This window comes from Geotrypetes seraphini, chromosome 19 (assembly GCF_902459505.1).
Source record: "Geotrypetes seraphini chromosome 19, aGeoSer1.1, whole genome shotgun sequence".
NCBI lineage: Eukaryota > Metazoa > Chordata > Amphibia > Gymnophiona > Dermophiidae > Geotrypetes > Geotrypetes seraphini.
In genome coordinates this window covers 6,889,376-6,912,024 of record NC_047102.1, presented here as the reverse complement: position 1 = coordinate 6,912,024, position 22,649 = coordinate 6,889,376, and the positions used below count along the sequence as shown (strand labels likewise).

Here is a 22,649-nt window from a genome sequence, read left to right as displayed (position 1 = left end):
AAATAAATGGGTCTATTTTCAGTGGCAACGGTCAGTCTGCTTTTAAAAGTGCCATCTTAATATTTAAAGAACGTACAAATTTTGTGCCAATATAGTGATAAGCAGCTGTACTGAATATGTGTAGAAGGTAGTTTCTGTTGCCAGATATATGTATGGTGATAATATTCAGTCTCTGTACATAGTCATAATGGGACGTTATGAAAGTGGACTACTGTTAAAATGTTTTATTTTATTGTTAATCCTAGTTAGTAACTTTGGGGTCTTTAATTAAAGTACATTAGATTTTGCAGAAAATCTATAAATGGTAGCTGCAAATCCATTGCAGGCCTTACATTAAAATTTGCACTAGCATAAGAGTAATCGAGTTGCAGTTAGTACAGAGACATTCCTATTTCCTAGGTTATGATTGGTCTAGCACGGGTGTTATCTCCTTTACTATCCAATACATGGAGTTTCTTATTTCTGTGTGTTTTAATTTGTATACCACCTAGATATACACTAGCAGGATAGGTGGTATAAAAAGTTTTAAGAAACAATAAACAGGTACACCGTCAAAAGCGCGTCTGACTTTGGCGTGCCGACAATATATCCTGTGCGCAAATGTTGCCGCGGAATTGTCGAAGTCCAGCATGCTTTTGATGGGTCCCACAATAAACATTAGTCAGTTTGTGCGTGGCCATTCTCCACCACCGTATGGAGTTCTACCGAGTTCTGCTCCTAAACAAAATGCCCTTAATGTATGACTTAGTGCACAGTAACCTTAAAAGTGCCACAAAAGTGGTGAGCACTTTGCAAATTAGAAACATATTTGCATGTAAATAGCGGTGTAAATAGCAATTTCATAAAGCCACTGTTTACAGATGGAGATCCACACCATGCTGAGATTGCAAGGGAGGGGGCATGGTTCGCTCAGATCTACACTTGTATTCCTCACTTTATGGGGAGGGGGGGGATCCACATTGGATTTGACATCATCTAAAAGGCATGCATAAATTTCTAAAACATGCTTGTTTTAGCCAAGGTCTTTCATAAGGGTTTAAGGGGCTGTTGTTCTTCTCAATCCCATATATTTTAATTCTACCTCCAGAATGAAGCCAATTTTAAAATTGTGGTCTCAGTACTGTATTGGCAGTGCTTACACATGTAGGTTTGTAAAATGGAGCATATGGAAGTGGCCAGGTCCACGCCATTCACTTTTTCAATGTGTACAGTTGTAAATTGGCTTCTCCAGCTCCACATGCTAGCAATTAACAGATGCCTCCCTACATGTACTTTAGAAAAGATTTTGCATTCCTGAAATACCACAGCACTGAGCATGGTCCAACTTGACCATCTCAATTTGAATCTCTATGTTCATCGTAAAAAGAGCTCTTAGTTTAGGACGAACCCAGAAACCTGAAAGTATACTAAGCTTACCTCTTACAGGGTCTAATCAGTTACAAGGTGGATGAGGTGGGCCCTGGGGTTACATTAATAAAGACATTTTTTCCCAGCTCACCTGCACCCTTGGCATGCACAACTCTTTCCGGGATCCTTTCCCTGTTAAAGTGAGCCATCTCTTCTGTGAACACCACATCTTCTACCAGGAGTGGCCCACATTTCCCCACTGTTATAATATTACGCTTGTCTCCTGTTGGGATCCCTGATGCAGATGTCAGAACATCCGGATTCTAAACACAAAACCATAATTATTACAAATCCGTTAGGCAATATGATTAACAATAATCATTGTGTTCATGGTGTGATTTCATCAATAACTGTATTTATGTGAAGTGGCGTGGGCAGCTTGAGTCTTCATGCTTCCATTCACTTCCACCTGTTGGTTAATTTAAACTTGCAAAATACCAATAAAGAAGTCTTCCAAAAATGCCTTAAAAATAAATAGAATTGCTATAAAGGAAGGACCCAAACTGAAATTCTCTGCATCAACTCAAAAAGCGAAAAAAAGAAGCTTAGAAATGTGAATGTTTTGCATATGGTTTTAAGTATAAATTTGTATTTGTTCTGGTTTTTTCTATTTTGTTCTGTTATTTTGTTTTGTATTTGGTATTACTATTATAAATTAGTTTTCTTTTATATGCACCTCTTCATCCATAGAAATAAAGGTTAGTATCTATCTTCTACCCCAAGTATTCAGCCATGGAGGGGCATAATCAAAAGAAACGTCTAAATCCAGTTGGGACATATAGTGCTAGATGCCCAAAGTCAGCAGTGGGAAAATGCCCATTTTCAAAAATTGTCTATCTAGACATCCAGGCTATTGTTCATCAAGACCACCAGGACGTCTATCTTTATACCACATTCTCAACCAAAATGTCGTCCAAGTCTCAAATACCCATTTGGACATTGGAGGGGCCAATTTTGTAATGGACTGGTCACCTAGACGTGGCAACAGAGCAGTGGAGCACCTTAAAGGGCACTGCTGTGAATTTCACATAGAGGGTGCCACATAAACATCTCACCAGAACTCCCTTATAGGTTTTGATGAGCCCCCCCAGAACCACTATACCCATCTGTCTACTACCCCAATAGCCCTTATGGTTGCAGGTAGTACCTATATGGCAGTAGAGTAGGGGTTTGGGGGTTTTGGTGGGTGCACATGTTCCACCATAAATGTAGTGGTTAGAGTAGCTTATGGGCCTGGGTCCTCCTCTCTATGGTTTACTAGCCCATCCCCCAGGCTATTTAAGAGACCTGTGTGCAGCTCTACTAGGCTTTCCTATACTAGGTGCTGATCTTTGTGGAGGCGTGAGGAGGTCAGTGAACACTTGGGGAGTGTGTGTGGGTCTTTACTTTGTCTCTGCAGTGGTTATCTGGTCACGTTGGATAGATTTTGGGCACTTATACCTGTTTATACATCATCTAAATCACAACATATAAATTCCATCCAGGAAGTCTCCTAAAATCTTTAATTATCCTTACAAGACGACTAAGTCTAGGTCGGCCTTCCCCCATCTCGCCCACATTCCACCCTAACCTGGGTGTAAGTTCTACTCTCCATTGCATATTCTGAATTGACAATATATTTATTTCTGCTATGTCTTTGCTGCTGTAATTTTGTAAGTCTTTATACTAACAATAAAAATATTGTCTGTTTTGGAAAATACAATACCATCTCGTAGTCATTCCAATGAGGCAAACTAAGCAGCATTTACTTCACAAACCATTCAAACACAAGTATACCATCACAAACAGCCTGAAATACGTATATGCGATCTTCTAACTTCAATCAGTATAGCTTCACATAATACAGTAATAGTATTCTGTGACATGCTCTGTCCTTTCCAAATGGAAAAGAATTCTAACCACTGAATTTTGGACAGGAAATTAATAGCAGATTGCTTGGCATTTTCAGCTGGCAGGACTTGGGGACCTCCGTCAACCACAAACCAGCTGTGCCTCTGCTGGATGGGCCTAGCTCAAACTAGATAAGTCTATGCCCACCCAGACCCACTCATGGCTATGCCACTGCTGTGGACCACTGGCTAGCAATATTGCTGCCCCAGAAACCAATTGGTTGAGTACTAGCAGGTTTAGTTGTGACCCAACAAAGCCTTGGAGTTCTATGAAGCTACATGTTCAGGCAACAGTCAGCATCACTAGTTTTGATAGCTGTTTACATTAGAGCTTGTAACAGAACATAGGAAGTGGGGTTTAGTGTTAAATTAAGTATAGGAACTAGTACACTCATTTACTTATAATAGTAGCAAACCAACAAGGAAGATAACACCAACTGATATGGATAAGAATCAATATGGCTGGCAGCTGGTATATATCCATATCAGTATGGCTCAGAATAACTGCTCAGACTGGATATGCCAGTTGGGCGTTTTGTTCACTCATTTATTTGATATATTGCCTTAAGATTGCCAAACCATATGAAAAGGCAGTGGGGGAACCAGTAGAATGCCAGTATTCACAGAAAAGGGTGTAACTAGCATGAGATATAAAGTGAGTATACCTCTATATAAATCACTGAGCAAATGGAGCAGCCAGCTCTGTGACTCCCAATCTTAAGCTAGCTCCTTCATTGTCTCCATAAAGGGGCAATTTGTGTTGGGTTTGGTATCCCTAATCATTTTGGATTGTTGGCATCTATGTCTAAAGAGTTGGTTTTCAACTCAGTCCTCAGAGGCCACCTGCCTGGATGGGTTTTCAGGATAACGTCAGTAGACAAAGTATCATAGCAAATAAAACCTGCCCATTAATTATTCTCATTAAAAATGAATGATTAAATTAACTCGTCTCTTCTTTGATATTTCTGGGCCATAGACTAAAGTCTACCTGGTATTGTCGTAGGTTCCAACTGTTGAAGTTGCCATCTAAACTCGCTCCAGCCTATCCAACCATCCCGTTGTTTGCAGGATATCTACTGTAAAGTCTGGCCAGTAACATCCTCATGTTCCAAGTGAGTGGAGTTCCCTTTGATGCCCTCCCCAGCCCATCCTACACCGAATCATCACATATGGGACACAAACCGTCCAACTCTGTCCAATACCGGACTTAGTTCTTTAATCTATTCTATACCATTTGTTTTCTAATTAGCTGATCCTCTAGATTTATCCCATGCTTTTTTGAGAGAGATTTGCATGCAGGGCAGGATTAACCAATAGGCCAAGTAGGCACGTGCCTAGGGCCCGAAATGGTCAGGGGGGCCCGATGAAGGAGGGCATCAACATTGTTTTTTCCAAACGGCGATGGGCCCCTCCATCATCAATCGGCAACACGCCCCCCCCCCGATAGGCAACGCGCCCCCCCCATTGACGGAAAGTAAGACAAGCAAGCAACGCGGGTAAGAAAGGCAACGTGAACTGTAATTGTGCAAGCGGTGCTGCTTGCCCAAAGCTTCCCTCTGATGCAGCTTCCTGTTTCCGCCTGGGCGCATGGTGGGATGGGGTGGGGCAGGGGGCACAGTGTACTTGTGTGCCTAGGGGCCCTCGACAAATTAATCCTGCCCTGTTTGCATGCTCTGCCTTTCCTGTATATTCATTGTGGATATCCTGAAAATCTGACTGGCCAGGCAGCCCCTGAGAACTGGGTTGAAAACCCCTGGTCTAGAGCTCAGTTTTGGAAGATCGTCGCATCTAAAGGATATACACAAAGTAGACACAGTTCAAAATAGGGCTTCCAAATTGCTGCAGACTCTATGGTACCTCATTCTAATATGTATACAGTAATAGTAAATCTCTTATGATTGTGTATTAGAAAACTATCAGCCAAGTAATTTCCTCTACTTAAAATTCCAATCCTTTCTTTATGGAGAGAGGGCAGCTCATTCAATCTGCCTTTACAATGGCCTAATCAGAAGTGACAATTAATTAGCACCAATTGAGGCTGTAGATAGTCTGCGAATGCTTAAGAGCAGCACCCTTTTTTTTAACTTTTATTTTTACTCTTTGCGAGCCTGTGGTTTTAACCCGCTTTAAACCCTTGGGTTAAAACCACAGGCTCATAGTGCGGCGAAGGGCAGGAGAGTCGGGGTGGCAGGACATTCAGGGCAGGCAGGAGAACAGATTCACTAGACAGGAGAGCAGATTCGGGGGCAGAGAGTCAGGAGCAGGAGAGCAGATTCGGCGCAGAGCAGGGTGGCAGGAGAAAATCGCGGTAGAGAGTCGGGGCAGAAAGCTAGAAAGACAGCAGGCAGAGCATGAGATGGCAGTCGGAAAGCTGTGAATGACTGGTCCCCAAAAGTCGCTTGTTTGTAATCGGCCAGTCTAGTCGGTGTTGCAGGGTTTTGGTTTGTAAATTGCTGCCTGCCATCATTTCAATGCCGTTCCCTCTCATTTGCATGTGCGGATCGGAGGATAGTGAATCGGGTCACAAAGGGGTCGCAGACTGATCGGTACACGATCGGTTTGCTTAGTGAATCTAGCCCATATATTTTATAAGTGAATCAGAAAAGGGGGTGTGGCCAGGGACATTCCTGACATTTCTGTGCTTATACTGAGATCCTTGCCTAATTTTAGCACAAGAATTTACACCAAGTTTTCAGTTGGGGGTGTTCCCAAAAATTAGGCACAATGGTACACAATACCTACAATTGTGGGTCTACCATCAATTGGGCATGACGTTTACACCAACCTTTGGCAGGTGTAAATGCTCATGCCCAAAACTGCGTGTTAAGCCGGTGCTCTGTAAAGGCCATTCTGTGCAGACCACCCAGCTTACCACACATCATTTCAGCACTTATCTTTGGGCACCATGTTTAATTTTTTGCAGGTCCCATGCTAATTTCTCCATTATCACAGGAACACTTACAACCTCCTATTTGGGAGGCATGAAATGTTCCCATATTGATTGATTGGAATTTATTAACTGCCTTTTCATAGAAACATAGAAAGGTGACGGCAGAAAAGGGCTACAGCCCATCAAGTCTGCCCACTCTACTGACCCACCCCATTAAGTCTGAGTGCTGCTCGACCCACGTAGGGATCCCACGTGGATGTCCCATTTATTCTTAAAGTCGAGCACGCTTGTGGCCTTGATTACCTGCGTCGGAAGTTTGTTCCAGTGATCTACCACTCTTTCTGTGAAGAAATACTTCCTGATGTCACCTCTAAATTTCCCTCCCCTGAGTTTGAGCGGGTGCCCCCTTGTGACCGAGGGTCCCTTGGGAAGGAATATATCGTTTTCCACCTCGACACGACCTGTGACGTACTTAAAAGTCTCAATCATGTCACCCCTTTCCCTGCGCTCCTCTAGAGAGTACAGCTGCAATTTGCCCAGTCTTTCCTCGTATGAGAGACCCTTGAGTCCAGAGACCTTCCTAGTGGCCATTCGCTGGACCGACTCAGCTCGAAGCACATCTTTACGGTAATGTGGCCTCCAGAATTGCACACAGTACTCCAGATGAGGTCTCACCATGGTTCTATACAGTGGCATTATGACTTCAGGTTTGCGGCTGACGAAGCTTCTATTGATACATCCCATCATTTGCCTCGCCTTGGATGAGGCCTTCTCCACTTGTTTGGCAGCCTTCATGTCTGCACTGATGATCACTCCCAAGTCCCGTTCCTCTGAAGTCCTAGCTAGTGTTTCTCCATTCAAGGTGTATGTTCTGCATGGATTTCCGCTGCCGAGATGCATGACCTTACACTTCTTAGCGTTGAAGCCCAGCTGCCATGTCGTGGACCATTTTTCCAACTTGATCAGATCCTGCGTCATACCATCCGTGGGATTGCTTCCACCCACTATATTACACAGTTTGGCGTCGTCACGAAGAGATTCACCCAAAGTAGTTTACAAAACATCGAATAGTAATCAGGTTATGTCTGTCCCGGGGCTTACAATCTAATTGTGATACCTGAGGCATTGGAGGGTTAAGTGACGTGCCCAGAGTCACAGAGAACAGGCTGGGATTGAACTCACAACCTCAGGGTGCTGAGGCAGCAGCTCTAGCCACTAGGCCACGCCTCTTCTCAGTGTTAGCCAGTTCGCATACACTAATATGAATGCACTATTTAGTTAACCCTTCCACACTTTCCTTGTCCAGCAAGGGAGGGCGGCAGCATTAAAATAAGGTAACGGGAGCAGGGGGGGGGGGATATTCGCTCCATAAGATGCACCCTTATTTCCACCCACTTTTTGGGGGGTGTAAAACTGCGTCTAATGGAACGAAAAATACGGTACTTCCTAGCTTCCTCTTCCTGTAATTCGCTGATTGTCCAGCCTTCTTCGAATGTGAACCGCCTAGAAGTCTCTCGACTATGGCGGTATAGAAGAATAAAGTTATTATTATTATTATTATAGAATAGACTAATAGGCATCTCTTCACACCTAAAAATATGTGCCATTATATAAAATTGCCCTCTTCTTATCTTCTAAATCTAAACCTTCAGGAGCTTAAGGTGGATTACACATTTTCCAATCATGATTTTTAGCCACTGTAAATAGTGTGGATAAAAATCAATACACCCAAGCAATATACAATACAATATATTGAAACAAATGATAACAGAATAAGCAGGGCAGGATTAACCAATAGGCCAAGTAGGCACGTGCCTAGGGCCTGAAATGGTCAGGGGGCCCCGATAAAGGAGGGCATCAACATTGTTTTTTCCAAACGGCGAAGGGCTCCTCCAGCATCGATCAGCAACGCAGCCCCCCCCCCCCCCCTTTGACGCAAAGTAAGACAAGCAAGCAACGCGGGTAAAAAAGGCAATGGGAACTGTAATTGTGCAAGCGGTGCTGCTTGCCCACAGCTTCCCTCTGACGCAACTTTCTGTTTCCGCCTGGCCGCATGGTGGGGTGGGGAGGGGCAGGGGGCCCAGTGTACTTGTGTGCCTAGGGGCCCTCGATGAATTAATCCTGCCCTGAGAATAAGGGCTCCTTTTTCAAAGCGACTCCCCCATTCAATTTTTATGGGCTTCAGTGCATTTGCCGCGGGAGAATCGTTACCACAGCTTTGTAAAAAGGGAGACTAAACAAAACCAACTTAAGTGGCCCTTTTACTAAAGCTTAGTGTGCATTATCAGAATTAGCACAGGCTAAATGCTAAGAAGCCCATTTTATACCTAAGCACTAAGCTTTAGTAAAAAGACCACTACATTTCACAAACAAACACTCATTCCCAATCCATTCCAGTTCTACCACCTCATAAAAACTCAAACCCTAACATAACAATTCTTTAGTTAAAAATCATCAGGATAACCAAACCTATGAGGGTGGTTTGAAAAGTTTGATTTTAAAAAAACTATTCTACTGCGCTAGCAGTTTGTAGAGCAGAGAGCTGCGCTGAATGGCCCTCGCTGCTCCTGACACTCGAAGGAACTCTATGAGCATCGGGAGCAGTGCGGGCCATTCAGCGCAGCTCACCGCGCTAAAAACTGCTAGCGCAGTTTCATAGAAGAGGGGGTTTGTGTCCAGTTTTTCCATCCCATCGGAAAAATAAGTTGTGTAAAATTTTTTAAAAAAAATATTTGTTTAACTTGTTTTTTTACTGAACTTTTCAAACTGCCCCCCTAAGTATACTAATTGATCTCTGCTCTAAGACAGTTAATACAGGGATCTCCACAGATATATTTGTGATATTCCACCTGTCTCCCAGTTTCATTCTCAGCTCCTCTCTCTCTCACTGTAAAAGTATCTTGTATTTGATAGTCATTTCCAGCCTCCTTCTTCCAGCAAATTGCAAGGAATTTAGCATGTCAAGTCCATTTTTATTAAGAAAATAATTTTACAATCATATAATAACTTTTTTTTACTAGATTATTTAATCTAGGAACAAAAACAATGTAGGGAAATAAAATCAATTTAGGAAATTGCATAGAGAACACATTTGCTAAGATCAGCTTAACAATGAAGTACAGTAATATGATGATGAAATCAGGTCAATCTTCTTTTATTCTTTTAAATTAAGCATTGCTTACATATACATATTTATCAATAAGCAAATCCAAGTCCACATCAACTAGGAGATAATCAAGAACATAAAACAATACCTGGCAGGGTTTGCTTGACTCCACACCTTTCTCTTCAAAAGGTCTGCCTTTGATGTTGGCCATATTGTATCCCTTGCTCAGCTAAAATATGTCTGATGATACTCACCGGTATATATAGACAGGTATAGTACACCTGAGTACCGCCCTTTTCTCGAATTGGATGAAAGAATCCTGAGTCACAGCATCATTTCATGCAATAAGGGTAACTCCCATTCGTGTGTTGTTTGATTTCAGAGCCTGCCAAATGTGAAAGTGTCAGAAGCAGATAAATTGGTATTCACTCTTGATATACTAGATCTGTTTTCCTTAACTCAAACTTGGTGATACTTTATTTCATGAAACGTTGGACAAATTGTCTTGGAAATAAGAAATAGGCAGAAGGTATTGTGCCAAAAAGCAAAATTTAAGGAAGGATATCACAATTGCCCCCTCCTTTACTATTGTGTAGCACGGGTTTCAGCGCCACCCACCAGTATGCCCACTGCCTTGATCTTGTCTTATTCTCCAACTGCTCGCTTTCTCTCTAATCTCTGAGCATCATCTGATAACCTTTACAATTACTCACCTTCCCCCAGTCATCACCAAGAAGTTTTGAAATCTTTAAGCCCTCGATCCGTCCACATTCTCAACCACTATTTCACCTCTCCTCACCTCCGCTATGTTATCCAAGTCTGTCCACGAGGCTATCTCATTGTACAACTCTATTCTCTCCTCTGCTCCTCCTGTTCCCCACTCTGTCAGGTGTACCAAATCTAAACCTCGGCTTACTCCCAGTATCCGCTACTTACATTCCTGTACCCACTGTGCCGAACGCCTTTGACTCACATGCTGATTTCCCTCATTTTAAATTCTGCTTTTATACTGGTCAAGTAAGACTACTACATCCAGCTAACTCCGTTTATTCCAACCCCCACTATCTATTTGCCGCTGAACTCCCTCCTCAAAGCGCCCACCTTTCCATATCTCTCTCCCCAAATGATGACTGAATACTTCCAAGATCACCCTTGAATTCACTACTCCGTCACATCCTTCTCCCCTTTCCACCATTCACTCTCCTGACCTTCAAGTTCATACCATCCTTTCTTCCTTCGCCCAATCAACTCAGGAAGCCCCCATACATCCTCCCCTTAGCTGATCCCATCCTCTCGACCCTCCTTCGACTACTGCTGACTTTTCTTCCTTCTCTGAAATCATGGAGGAAGAAACTGCACAACTTCTGTCTTCAGGCAAGCCTACTTCATGCCCCTCAGTCCTTATTCTCACCCCTCTACTTGACCCCCAACTCACATACTTTAATCCCTCCCATCTGCCATATCCTCAACCTATCCATTTCCACCACAACTGTCCCTGATGCCTTCAAACATGCAGTGGTTAAGCCGCTTCTCCCAATACCCTCGCTGGACTCCACCTGCCCATCCAACTATCACCCTGTCTTCCTTCTGCTATTCCTATCCAAGCTATTCAAATGTGCTGGCCTCCGTCACCGCCTTGACTTCCTTTCATCTTGACAGACTCTTGATCATCTAAAATCTGTCTTTCTCCCCTACACTCCACAGAGACATAGTGGCATAGTAAGGAGGGGGCAGACCGCCTCGGGTGCCCTCTTGGTGGGGTGCCAGCACCCATCCTCCTCTCTACTCCCTCCTTCCCTGCCCCCCACTACCGCATGCACATGCCACTTCCCTTCCCCCATACCTTTTTAACATTTGCGGCATGAGCAGCAACCCCAACCTGCTACGCCAGAGCCATCCCCCCCCCCCAACTGTATCCCCCACCTAAAACCACTCATGCTCTGTATGAGGCTGTTCCAGACAAAAGCATTTTAGGTGGGTATTGATGTAGGTTAATATTTAACAACCAGTATTGTGTATTGAACACCTTGAGTATTGTGTTCAATTCTGGTCACCTTATCTCAAGGTGGAGGAGGAACCACCTCTACATCTGATCCAGCCCATAGAGAAAATCAAAAAGTCAGCAGACCAGAATATGATTTATCTGCCCTCTTCTTAATCCGGCCTAACGCAGAGCAAATAAAACAATAGTCTAAGTATAATTTAAAAATCATAGCAGTAAAAAAGCATGACTAAAATAAATAAGAAAAAATAAGCCTAAAACCCTGATAAAAAAAAAAGTTAAGCTCTGGCTAATCTCCTAGAATTCAAATCAATGCAATCTACACACACTAGGGTTTTCTTCATCAACCACTCCCTAGCAAAGATATTCTCTGGAGACACACCCTGGGTTTTCCTCACATTGCTACCTACAAATCTTGACTCAGACTGTCTTTTCAGAAAATTGTAAAACTCTTTCTGAATCCCTTTCAGAAAGTAACTCTTGTAGAATTTACCGTTGTCTGGCAGGCCTCCTTTTGATGCCACTTAGAAACTTTGACACTCAAGGCATTTTTATATAGTGAAAAACAAGGAATATGACTCCTTTCATCAACTTAGCTTTTAGACCTGTCAGACTCTAGATCTCCTTGGACCTGAGAGGGTAATTCTGTAACGTAGGTGTTAACATTTATGTAGTTGGGAGACTTAGAAGCAATGTCAGGAAGCACTTTTTTACAGAAAGGTAATGGCTGGAATGCCCTCTGGGAGGAAGCCCTGAAGACAAAAACTGTGACAGAATTCAAGAAAGCATGAAATAAATAAAGAGGAACACCATATGGAAAAAGAATGAAATCCAATGAAAGCAAAACTTAAATGATCTCATAACTCTGGTGAGCTTTGATGGTAGTTTCAGAGCCAGGCCCACTTCTGTGGCCCGTGACCTGTAAATGACAAAAAACGATCCAGATCAAGGCTGGAGTGGGCTTTGATATTGAGAAGTAGGACCAGTGCTGGCAGACTTCTACAGTCTGAACCCCAAAATTTGCAGAGAGACAAAGATTAATCCCCTTTTTATAAAACATTGAAAGTGGTTTATAGCACTGGCCAGCGCACTGAATGCTGTTCCTATGAGCGTTGGAGAATGTAGAGCATGCAGTGTACCGGCTGGCACTAAAAACTGCTTTTGCAGTTTTATAAAGGGGGGGGGGGGTAAATTTACTACTACTCTATCCTCATCCTTCTCGATCTGTTGATCACCGCCTGCTCCTTGATTCCATGGTTCTGCCTTCTGGTTTTCCTCCTATCTCTCCCATCGCACCTTCAGTGTATGCAGCGGTGGTTCCTCCTCCACAGCCTTCCCTCAAGGTTCTGTTCTGGGCCCGCTCCTTTTCTCAATCTACACTTGCTCACTTGGAGCGCTGATCTCCTCCCACAGCTTCCAATATTGCCTCTATGTTGACGACTCCCAGATCTACTTCTCTGCATCAAATATCTCTGTTGAAACCCAGACCAGAGTCTCAACCTGCCTGTCTGACATTGCCACCTGGATGTCTTACTGCCATCTAAAATTGAATATGGCTAAAACAGAGTTGCTCATCTTTCTGCCTAAACCTACCTCTCCGCTTCCCTCATTCTCCGTCTCTGTGGACAACACTTTCATCCTTCCTGTCATTTGACTCCTCTCTCTCCTTCATCGACCAGATACAACATATTGCTAAAACCTGCCACTTCTTCCTCTATAATATTACCAAAATCCAACCCTTCCTTTCTGAGCACATTACCAAAACACTTATCCATGCCCTCATTACCTCACATTTAGACTACTGCAACTCGCTACTCTCAGCTCCCCTCCAATCCATCCAGAATTCAGCTGCACAACTCATATTCCAGGAGAGCCACTTTACTCACATTACTCCTCTCCTAAAGTCACTTCATTGGCTTCCCATCCATTTCAAACTACAATTCAGACTCATCTTACTGATCTACAAATGCACTCACCCAGCTTCCCCTCACTATCTCTCTTCACTTATCTCCCCCTATGATTTCTCCCCCTGAGCTCCACTCAGCTGGTAAGTCCCTCCTATCTGTGCCCTTCTTTTCAACTGCCAACTCCAGACTCTATCCCTTCTGCCTTCTGTCTTCTGTGCTGTATGCTTGAAACAAGCTGCCCGAATCCCTACAGCAGGCTCCGCCTCTGGCAGTGTTCAAGGCCCAGTTAAAAGCCCACCTCTTCGAGAGTGCTTTCGACTCCTAACTCCTTTCACCTTGGGTTCTGCATCCCCAACCCTATAAATCATGTCCAAGTTAGATTGTAAGCTCTTCTGAGCAGGGACCATCTATAAATGTTAAAATGCACAGCACTGCATACGCCTTTCAGCACTATATAAGTGATAAGTAGTAATACAACTGTGTAATCATGAAGAAGTGGAACCAATGTAGAGTGACAGATACAATTCTGGCCTCCTTGTTGAACAGACTGGATGAATCGTGCATTTACTGTGTTACTATGAATTATGTGCATAATTGATTGGAGTACTGGTGTAACTGATGTATGATTGCACATACATGCATAACTACAGAAAAACTGCATAAATGCTATTCTGTAAATATACATATTCTTACATAGCACTTATTTGACAAGTAGATGTACACATGGGTAGGACTCACACTTACACATGTAACTCATAAAATACTACAAGTTATGTGCACATCTCCACTTTGCTTTTTTGGCTGCCACTGCACACTTTGCAAAAGATTTCAGCATATTGTCTACAATGACATTTAGATCTTTTTGTCAGTTGCTAACCCCTAAAATGGATCCTAGCATCTGGTAACTATGATTTGGGTTATTCTTCCCAATGTGCATCACTCTGCATTTGTCCACGTTAAATTTCATCTGCCATTTGGATGCTCAGTCTTCAATTTCCTAAGGTCATGCAATTTTTCACAGTCCTCGTGTATTTTGATAGCTTTGAATAGTTTTGTGTCATCTGCAAATTTATTCACGTCACTTATCATTTCAATATCCAGATCATATATGAATATGTTAAATAGCCCCATGAGTCCCTGTGGCATTCCACTATTTACCCTCCTCCATTGAGAAAAATGGCTATTTAATCCTACCCTCTGTTTCTGTCTGAATTCAAGAAAGCGTGAGACAGGCACATGGGATCTTTTAGGGAGAGGAGGAGATAGTGGATGCTATGGATGGGCAGACTGGATGTACTATTTGGCCTTTCTCTTCCATCATGTGTATATGAGGAACTTTGTCAAAAGCTTTCTGAAAACCTAGGTACATTAACCAGCTTACCTTTATCCACACCATCAAAGAAATGAAGCAAGTTGGTGAGGTTAGACTTCCCTTGACGGAATCCATTAAACTGTGTTTGTGCACATGCTCCATAATTTTATTCTTTATAATATGAGGTTTCCACTATCTTGCCTGGCACTGAAGTCAAGCTTATTGGTCTGTAATTGGTCTGTAATTTCCCTTTTCTGAATCTGCTTAATGGCCAAAAGGCTAACTGACTATTTTATTCAAATTAATGATCTTCAACCATATCTGTGAAACAATGAAGAAACCATTGATCTCCGGTTGCTCATGCAGGTCATCCCTGTGTTCAAGCTCTTGCCTTAACTGCCATTCTATGCAGCTGTCCTTATTACCCGCTAGTTAGAATTCCTTTTGTTATTCTTGACCTTTCAATCCAAAACTGAGCCCAGTAATTAGATACTTAAGTCAAAGCCCATTAGAATATCAGGATGAAGCCAGCTTGAACTACTGTTTTTTTGCAAGAAATGTCTAAAATGCAAACACCCTAAGGTGGTAACTCCATTCAGATACACAAGAGCCCCTTGGTCAGACTGGTTTGCCCTTGTGTAAGAAAGTGCTCACATTATCTCAATACCATTCTTCTTGTCACAATGAAATTGACTGATTTCTTTACAACCCAACTACCAGTTTCTAAATTTTCACATACCTCAATACAATGTTAAATATCAATCATGTATAGCGGAATTAGAAAAGGTTCAAAGAAGAGCGACCAAGATGATAAAGGGAATGGAACTCCTCTTGTATGAGGAAAGAAAAAAGAGGTTAGGGCTCTTCAGCTTGGAAAAGAGATGGCTGAGGGGAGATATGATTGAAGCCTACAAAATCCTGAGTGGTGTAGAATGGGTACAAGTGAATCAATTTTTTACTGCATCAGGATTCCTAAAGACTAGGGGGACACTCGATAAAGTTACAGAGAAATACTTTTAAAACAAATAGGAGGAAATATATTTTTCACTTAGAGAATAGTTAAGCTCTGGAACACATTGCCAGAGGATGTGGTAAGAGTGGTTAACGTAGCTGGTTTTAAGGAAGGGTTGGACAATTTCCTGGAGGAAAAGTCTGTTATTGAGACAGACATAGGGGAAGCCACTCCTTGCCCTGAATTGTTGGCATGGAATGCTGCTACTATTTGGGTTTTTGCCAGATACTAGTGGCCTGGATAGGCCACTGTGAGGATGGGCTACTGGGGTTGGTAACATAATAAATGACGGAAGATAAAGACCCGAATGGTCCATCCAGTCTGCCCATGATTAAATTAACTTGTCTCTTCTTTGATATTTCTGGGTCGTAGATTGTAAAGTCCACCTTGTATTGTCCTAAGTTCCAAATGCTGATGTTGCTGTCCAAGCTCACTCCAGCCTAACCAACCATCCTACTTGCAGGATATCTACCATAAAGTTGGGTATCATGGAATGTTGCTACTTTTTGGGGTTTTGCCAGGTACTAGTGACCTGGATTGGCCACCATGAGGATGGGCTACTGGGCTAGATGGACCATTGGTCTGACCCAGTAAGGTGATTCTTATGTCATACTGTTACTATAATTGTAAATTAATAATAATAATAATAATAACAGTTTATATACCGCAATACCGTTAAGTTCCATGCGGTTTACAATAGATTAAGCGAGGTACAAATTGATTGAATTTAAGAGGGGGGAAGAGGAGAGTTAATAGGACCGGAAATGTGTTGTTGAGGAGAAAGAGATTAATAGGAGGAGAAAGAAGATGAGTGGGTCAGTTGTCTAGATACTTTAGGAACAGTTGAGATTTTAGATGTTTTCTGAATTCCTCATAAGTAGTGGACGAAAGCAGTTGATCTAGGTCTTTACCCCACAATGCTGCTTGATGTGAAAGAAGGTGTTCATGGTGTTTTTTCAGTTTACAACCTCTAACTGGGGGGGAAATTAAGTAGGAATGAGAGCTTCTCTTGTGTCTGTTGGCAGAGAAGGAGAAAAGGTCAGTTATGTATTTAGGGGCAAGTCCGTTTAGCGCTTTAAAGCAGAAGCAGGTGAATTTAAACTTTATGCGTGCTTCCATCGGTAGTCAATGTAACTGCCGGTAGTAGGGTGATACGTGATCAAATTTCTTTAGTCCGAAGATTAGTCTGACCGCTGCATTTTGCATTAGTTGTAAACATTGCATACTTTTTTGGGAAATGGCTAAGTAGGCGATGTTACAGTAGTCAAGTTGACTTAGTATGAGAGATTGGACTAGGGTTCTGAATGCCAACATATCGAAATAAGCTTTAATGGATCTGAGTTTCCAGAGAGTGAAGAAACCCTTTCTGATTAAGGAGTCCACCTGGTCTTTCATGGTTAGGCATTGATCTAGAGTTACGCCTAGTATCTTTATGGTGGGCTGGATGGGGTAATTAAGTTCATTGATGCATAGAGGTGTTTTGGTGTCAAACGGATGTGGTGAAGCAATGTCCAGTTATACTTGATGTACATGGTTTGGATGAAATTCTTCAACAAAGTAATAAACAAATATTGATTAAATAATAATCTAAAATTTTATAGGTCTCCAAGTAGTAATCGATAGGTGTCAATGGGGGAGGGGGTCAATCTGTCCTGTGGAATCAAAACATGATTTGACGTATATGATTTGTTGTTTTTACTAATAATAGCAAAAGTACCATTCAACACCACTTTCTCTGATATTGTGTAGTGGATCCTCAGACAGCTAAATGAGCATTATATTCTTTTTCACTCATTGCATAACCAACATCCTAATCCCAGAGTACTGATAGAATTGAAAAATGAACTTGCAGAGCTAGTAATTTATCTTTAAGATCCAATATGGTACCAGAAGACTGGAGGGTGGCCAACATAATGCCAATTTTTTTTAAAGAGTTCCAGATGTGATGTGGGAAATTATAAACTGGTGAGACTGACGTCGGTGCCGGGCAAAATGGTAGAGACTATTTTAAAGAGCAAATTTACAGAGCATATACATAAGGGTGGATTAATGAGACAGAGTCAACATGGATTTAGTCAAGGGAAATCTTGCTTTACCATTGCCTATTACATTTCTTTGAAGGCGTGAATAAATATATGGATAAAAGTGAGCCAGTCAATATTGTGTTTCTGGATTTTCAAAAGGCATTTGACAAAGTTCCTCATGAAAGACTTCTGAGGAAATTAGAAAGTCATGGGATAAAAAAAATATCCAATTATGGATTAAGAGCTGGTTAAAAGATAGAAAACAGAGAGTAGGGTTAAATGGTCAATATTCTCAGTGGAGAAGGGTAAATAATGAGGTTCCTCAGGGGTCTGTGCTGGGACCACTTTTTTTTTTTTTACATATTTATCAATGATCTAGATGAGACAAACTTCTTCAAAGTTGTTATGGATTTGGGAAAATCTACTGCTTATTCCTAGGATAAGCAGCATAAAATCTATTCTTCTCTTTGGGATTTTGCCAAGCATTTGTTACCTGGCTTGGCCACTCTTAGAAACAGGATATTGTCCTTGATAGACTTTTGGTCTTCACAGTATGGCAACTTTTATGTACTTATAATACATTCATAATTCTATTTTTCTGCTTTGTTATTTTTTTAATCTTGTAACCACTTCATCTTTATGGTCACCTCTCCTGATATGACTCCTTGTTTCCGTAACTTTCATCGGGGTCGAGGTACCAAAAATTTCAAATGCACATAAATACCTAGAAAATAAGTAATGTGAGGATTCCACTCCTTATTTAAAAAAAAATTCCCACACCAAAATACAGTGGCCCTTTCATTCTATATCATTCTGTCCTCATCCCTTTTCAATACAGTATTTTCATTAGTCCTTTAGTCCTCTTAATCCAGCAATGTAGTATTGGTTTTTATTTTTATGCAGACAGCAACTTGCTCTTATTCCCTACTTTGCCTACCTGAATTGATTTACACCCACTTCAGAATTGTTTGCAATTGATAAACCGTTGGCTTGAGTCTCACAAATTAGTGCTCAATACCTTCAAAACTGCTGTAACTTGATTCTCCAGCCATCTAACTGCTCCTTCTTCCCCTGTTGTACTTTGGGACTTTCCCATTCTACCAGTTAGTACTTTCAAATATCTAGGGGTCATTTTTGACCCTGAATTATCACTCAAACAACATAGTACAAAAAGGTTTTCAGGTCCTTAGATGCCTCTGTTCTGTATTCCACATTTTTGATTTTCAGGTGTTAGATACTCTTATCATCTCACTAGGATGGATTACTGCAATGTCCTTCTTGCAGGTTTTCCTTGATAACTTCTCCAATATACCGCAGCCAGATTATTATTCAATGTGTTACATCTGTTTTTATAAAACTTCAGTAGCTCCCAGTGAGATTTCTGTTTTCAATACAAACTACTTCCATTAACTCATCGTGCTGTCTTTCAAATGTCACCTCTCTGTCATCATCCACAACTTATCCTGTCTGTTCAATATATGAAAAGTGGTTGTTCATTCCCCCTCCTTCTACACATCAGACTGCTTTCTTTTCTGTTTCTCCTTTACTTTTCAATGCCCTATCAATATCTCTTCGCAAGGAAGTATCCCTTAAAAATGTCAAAGTCCAACTAAAGATATATATTTTTTACGTAGGTATTTAGCAAATATAACCCCGAATAGAATATTGCCTGGGATCAATGAAGTCTGTTAATGACTCTTAGCTCTTGACATGTGTGCTCTTGTGTAATGTTGACTTTCCTTTTTTTAAATGGAGCTCTTTTCCTTGTTCTTTATTTTAATTATGTTTGTTCACCGCCCTGGCCTGTTTTTTTTCCAGTAAAGGCAGTATCAAAGGCTAAATAAACATAATAGCGATGGCATTTTGCTTATCTTTTAATTCCACTGGTGTCACTGCTCAACATGTCACGATGCTTCAACATGTCTCAAAAAAAAAAAAATTCCTTAAATCAACAGCACCGTCCACAACCCCCCTGCAACGATTGCAGCAGGAGGAATGCCCAATCCTTCCTGCCCGCACCCGCCATGACCCCCGCCGCCCCAATGATCACAGCAGGAGGAAGGCCCACTCTCTCCTGCCGGACATCCCTCCCGAACCTGTCGAAAGTTCGCCGGCAGGAGGGATGCTCAGTCCTTCCTGCCAGATACCCCCCAAACCCACCCAATTGCTGCACAGATTGTCCTCCAAAATGACAGATGTAGGCTGTATTTTATATAAGTGCAACCTAAAAGATAAACACAATTAGGTATATTTATACATTTCATATACCTCTCATATGCTATCATAAACAATCACAGTAATCTATTTAATTTCTTATATACTGCTAAAAGCTCTTGAAGTTCTTGATTCAGGTAATCTCAAGTTTGTATGCTGAGATCAGTGTTGAATTATAGCCATGAAGATAATAATAATAAAAAAATATTTTTATATACCATCTCAACCACATTGCTCTGGACAATTTACAATTCATAACCAATCTATATCATAAAAACGAATTGTGATCTAAATTGATAGACATTTCTGAAATAACCAGGATTTTAACAGCTTCTGCATTCACATTTCAGTTGTCAAAGAATTCCAATAAATAGGTTCTTCAGAGAGAAATAATTCCTCATAAGTAGATAACAAATGTGAGGATGAAACAGGAAGCTGAAGTTTATATTGATGTTGCAAACAACTAGAATAGCAATCCATTTTATAATAAATTAAAGAAGACGACCAGTAACAGTGACATCTTAGAGACATTAAGGGCTCCTTTTACAAAGGTGCGCTAGTGTTTTTAGCGCACACGCTACCTGAAAAACTACCACCTGCTCAAGAGGAGGTGGTAGCGGCTAGCACGCATTTTGTAAAAGGAGCCCTAAGCTTCATCAAATTTTCTAGATGTCCAGTTTGGAATTTTGTGCAAACAGAAACTCAGACGTTCAAAAGACTTTTCTATAGAGGTAATGTACACAAGGCTGATTCTGGAGCTTTCCATCTGACGCACCCAGCCCATGCAAAACCAAGAAGTTGCATTGAACCGGGCAGAACATGTCTGTGGGAAGGCTCCAGGGCCAGCCACAGTCATCAGTAAAAAAAAAAGGATAGCCTGCTTTATCCTGACGTTCTAGGCAGGTTCCAATAAAACATGCATAATAAAACTTATAAACTTAAGATAAGTACAGATTAAGATTCATATAATTAAAAAACATAAAAGCTCTCAGGAAGGAAATGCTTTTAAAAAAGATAGACTTTCAGCTGCTTTCTGACATGAGTCACAGAGCTAATCTGATGGATTTCAGCAGGACGAGAACTGCATAGATTACGAGCACCCTCCATATAAAAAAGAGACGAATGGCTAAACGTCAAGTGGAGCTGCTTTGGCTTCCAGTTTTGGGTGGTTCAGCTTAAACTGGTGCTGTTGGTATATAGGGCAGTACCTGGTGATTTGCCCTCTGTGTTGTCTCTTATATGCCTGCAAGGAATTTGCATTCACAGAATCAGCAGCTGGTAGTTGTGACTGCCATCTATAAGGCTGCGGGTGTTGGAGGGGGGGGGGGGCAGGAACACAGTTGTAGAATGATTTGCCTAAGTCAGTTTGACCCATTTCTCCACTCGTAAAGTTTTGCAGCCAGGTTTTTGAAGGTGCACTAGTTTAAAGGGGCCTTTCCTTCCTTATATAATAGATGAGAGGATTTCTTGTAGGAGTTTTGTTTTAATTTGCTATGGATGGGGTTTTTTGTAACCCGCATAGATTTTGCAATATGTGGGATATAAATGTTTTCAATAAATAAATACTTTGACCACATGATGGAACATCAAGTAGTATCTTGTCAGCTGACCACTACAGCTATGTTTATGTACTGTTCTATTTAAATGCTGAGTTTGATTCCATCAAAACCCAGCCCAGTTTTCCTTTGCGGAATTCACTGTTAACCACTGCCCTGGATACGGTTACTACTTATATTGATCATTTCTATAGCGCTATTAGACATACACAGCGCTGTACATCAAAACATAGAAGAGGCAGTCCCTGCTCTAAAGAGCTTACGATCTAGTCTAGACAGATAAACTAGCCAAGAAGGTGCATCAGTGCTCAGGTGGGGGAATTACAGAGGGAATGATAAAGACAGATTTTGGTGCTTAGCAAGTAGGGGAATTACAGTTATGTAAAGCAGCCGTTTCACCATCTGCCAATTAAAGGGTTAATAATGCTCATCTTGAACAAAAAAAGCTCATTCATAGAGCAGAGCAGCAATGATGCATAGACAAAACTATCACCAGGAAATCCATCTTCAGAGATACTTATTGGAAGAATAAACAGACATGCCTTCAGGCTAAAAAGATGATGTCTCTGAGTGGTATCAGCCATCAGGTAATGTAATGCACCACCGCTTTTAAACTGGCTAGATTTTCCAGTTCTACTGGTTTTTCTGGGCAGCCTAGCTCTTCTCCTAAATTGTTTAAAACCCACTTTATAAAAAAGTTGTCATCAACCCCTTTCCTGCAGAAACTACCACTCCGCCTAATGGTTAGTACAGCAGACTGAGATCCTGGGTTCAATTCCTACTGCAATTCCTTGTGACCCTGGGCAAGTCACTTAACCCTACATTGCCCACTAGGGACAAAGAAACTATCTGCATATAAGGCCTGCTTCTCAAAACTGTGCCATAAGGTAGTGAGAGGCGCCCTACCACCACCTAACTTTTAATTGGTTTAATTGGTGATAAAGTGCATGGTAATTGACCATGTCATTTAAAACCAATTAAAAAGTAATTTTTTTAAAAATGTAGGCGTCTGCAGGTGCCTACAAAGAACACCATCCAAGTTCCATCTATAGAAGTGCCTACGTCAAAAGTAGACGCGGTTTGTGCCAGAAATGGATATAGGCACCAGTAGGCGTGATTCCCTTCACAGGTAGGTGCCGTAAATGTAGGTCTGTAAAACCCTGACTTACATTTACAGCACCTGCTGTTGATCTGGCCACAATTCTGCAAACAGTGCCATAGCATGATTGTCACTTGAATGACACCACTTTTGTAGGCAGTCACTGATAATGACACTGCTTGCAGAATCTGGCCCATAATGTGTCTAATAGCGCTATAGAAATGATTAATA

General features: G+C 41.6%; 1 protein-coding gene and 1 long non-coding RNA gene across 3 annotated transcripts in view; one reads left to right on the top strand and one right to left on the bottom strand.

Moving 5' to 3' along the window:
* LOC117352213 (catalase-like) overlaps positions 1-9,549 on the bottom strand; it is a 36,694-nt gene extending 27,145 nt beyond the window's left edge. The window contains exons 1-2 of the mRNA XM_033928502.1: positions 9,441-9,549; positions 1,499-1,670 (exon numbers count right to left, since the gene is read on the bottom strand). Coding sequence (XP_033784393.1) covers positions 1,499-1,670; positions 9,441-9,503 — 235 coding nt within the window. The 5' untranslated portion in view covers positions 9,504-9,549. The remainder of the gene's footprint in view (positions 1-1,498; positions 1,671-9,440) is intronic.
* LOC117352215 overlaps positions 1-22,649 on the top strand; it is a 67,384-nt gene that overhangs the window by 35,191 nt on the left and 9,544 nt on the right. The gene's annotated exons all lie outside the window — the stretch shown is intronic.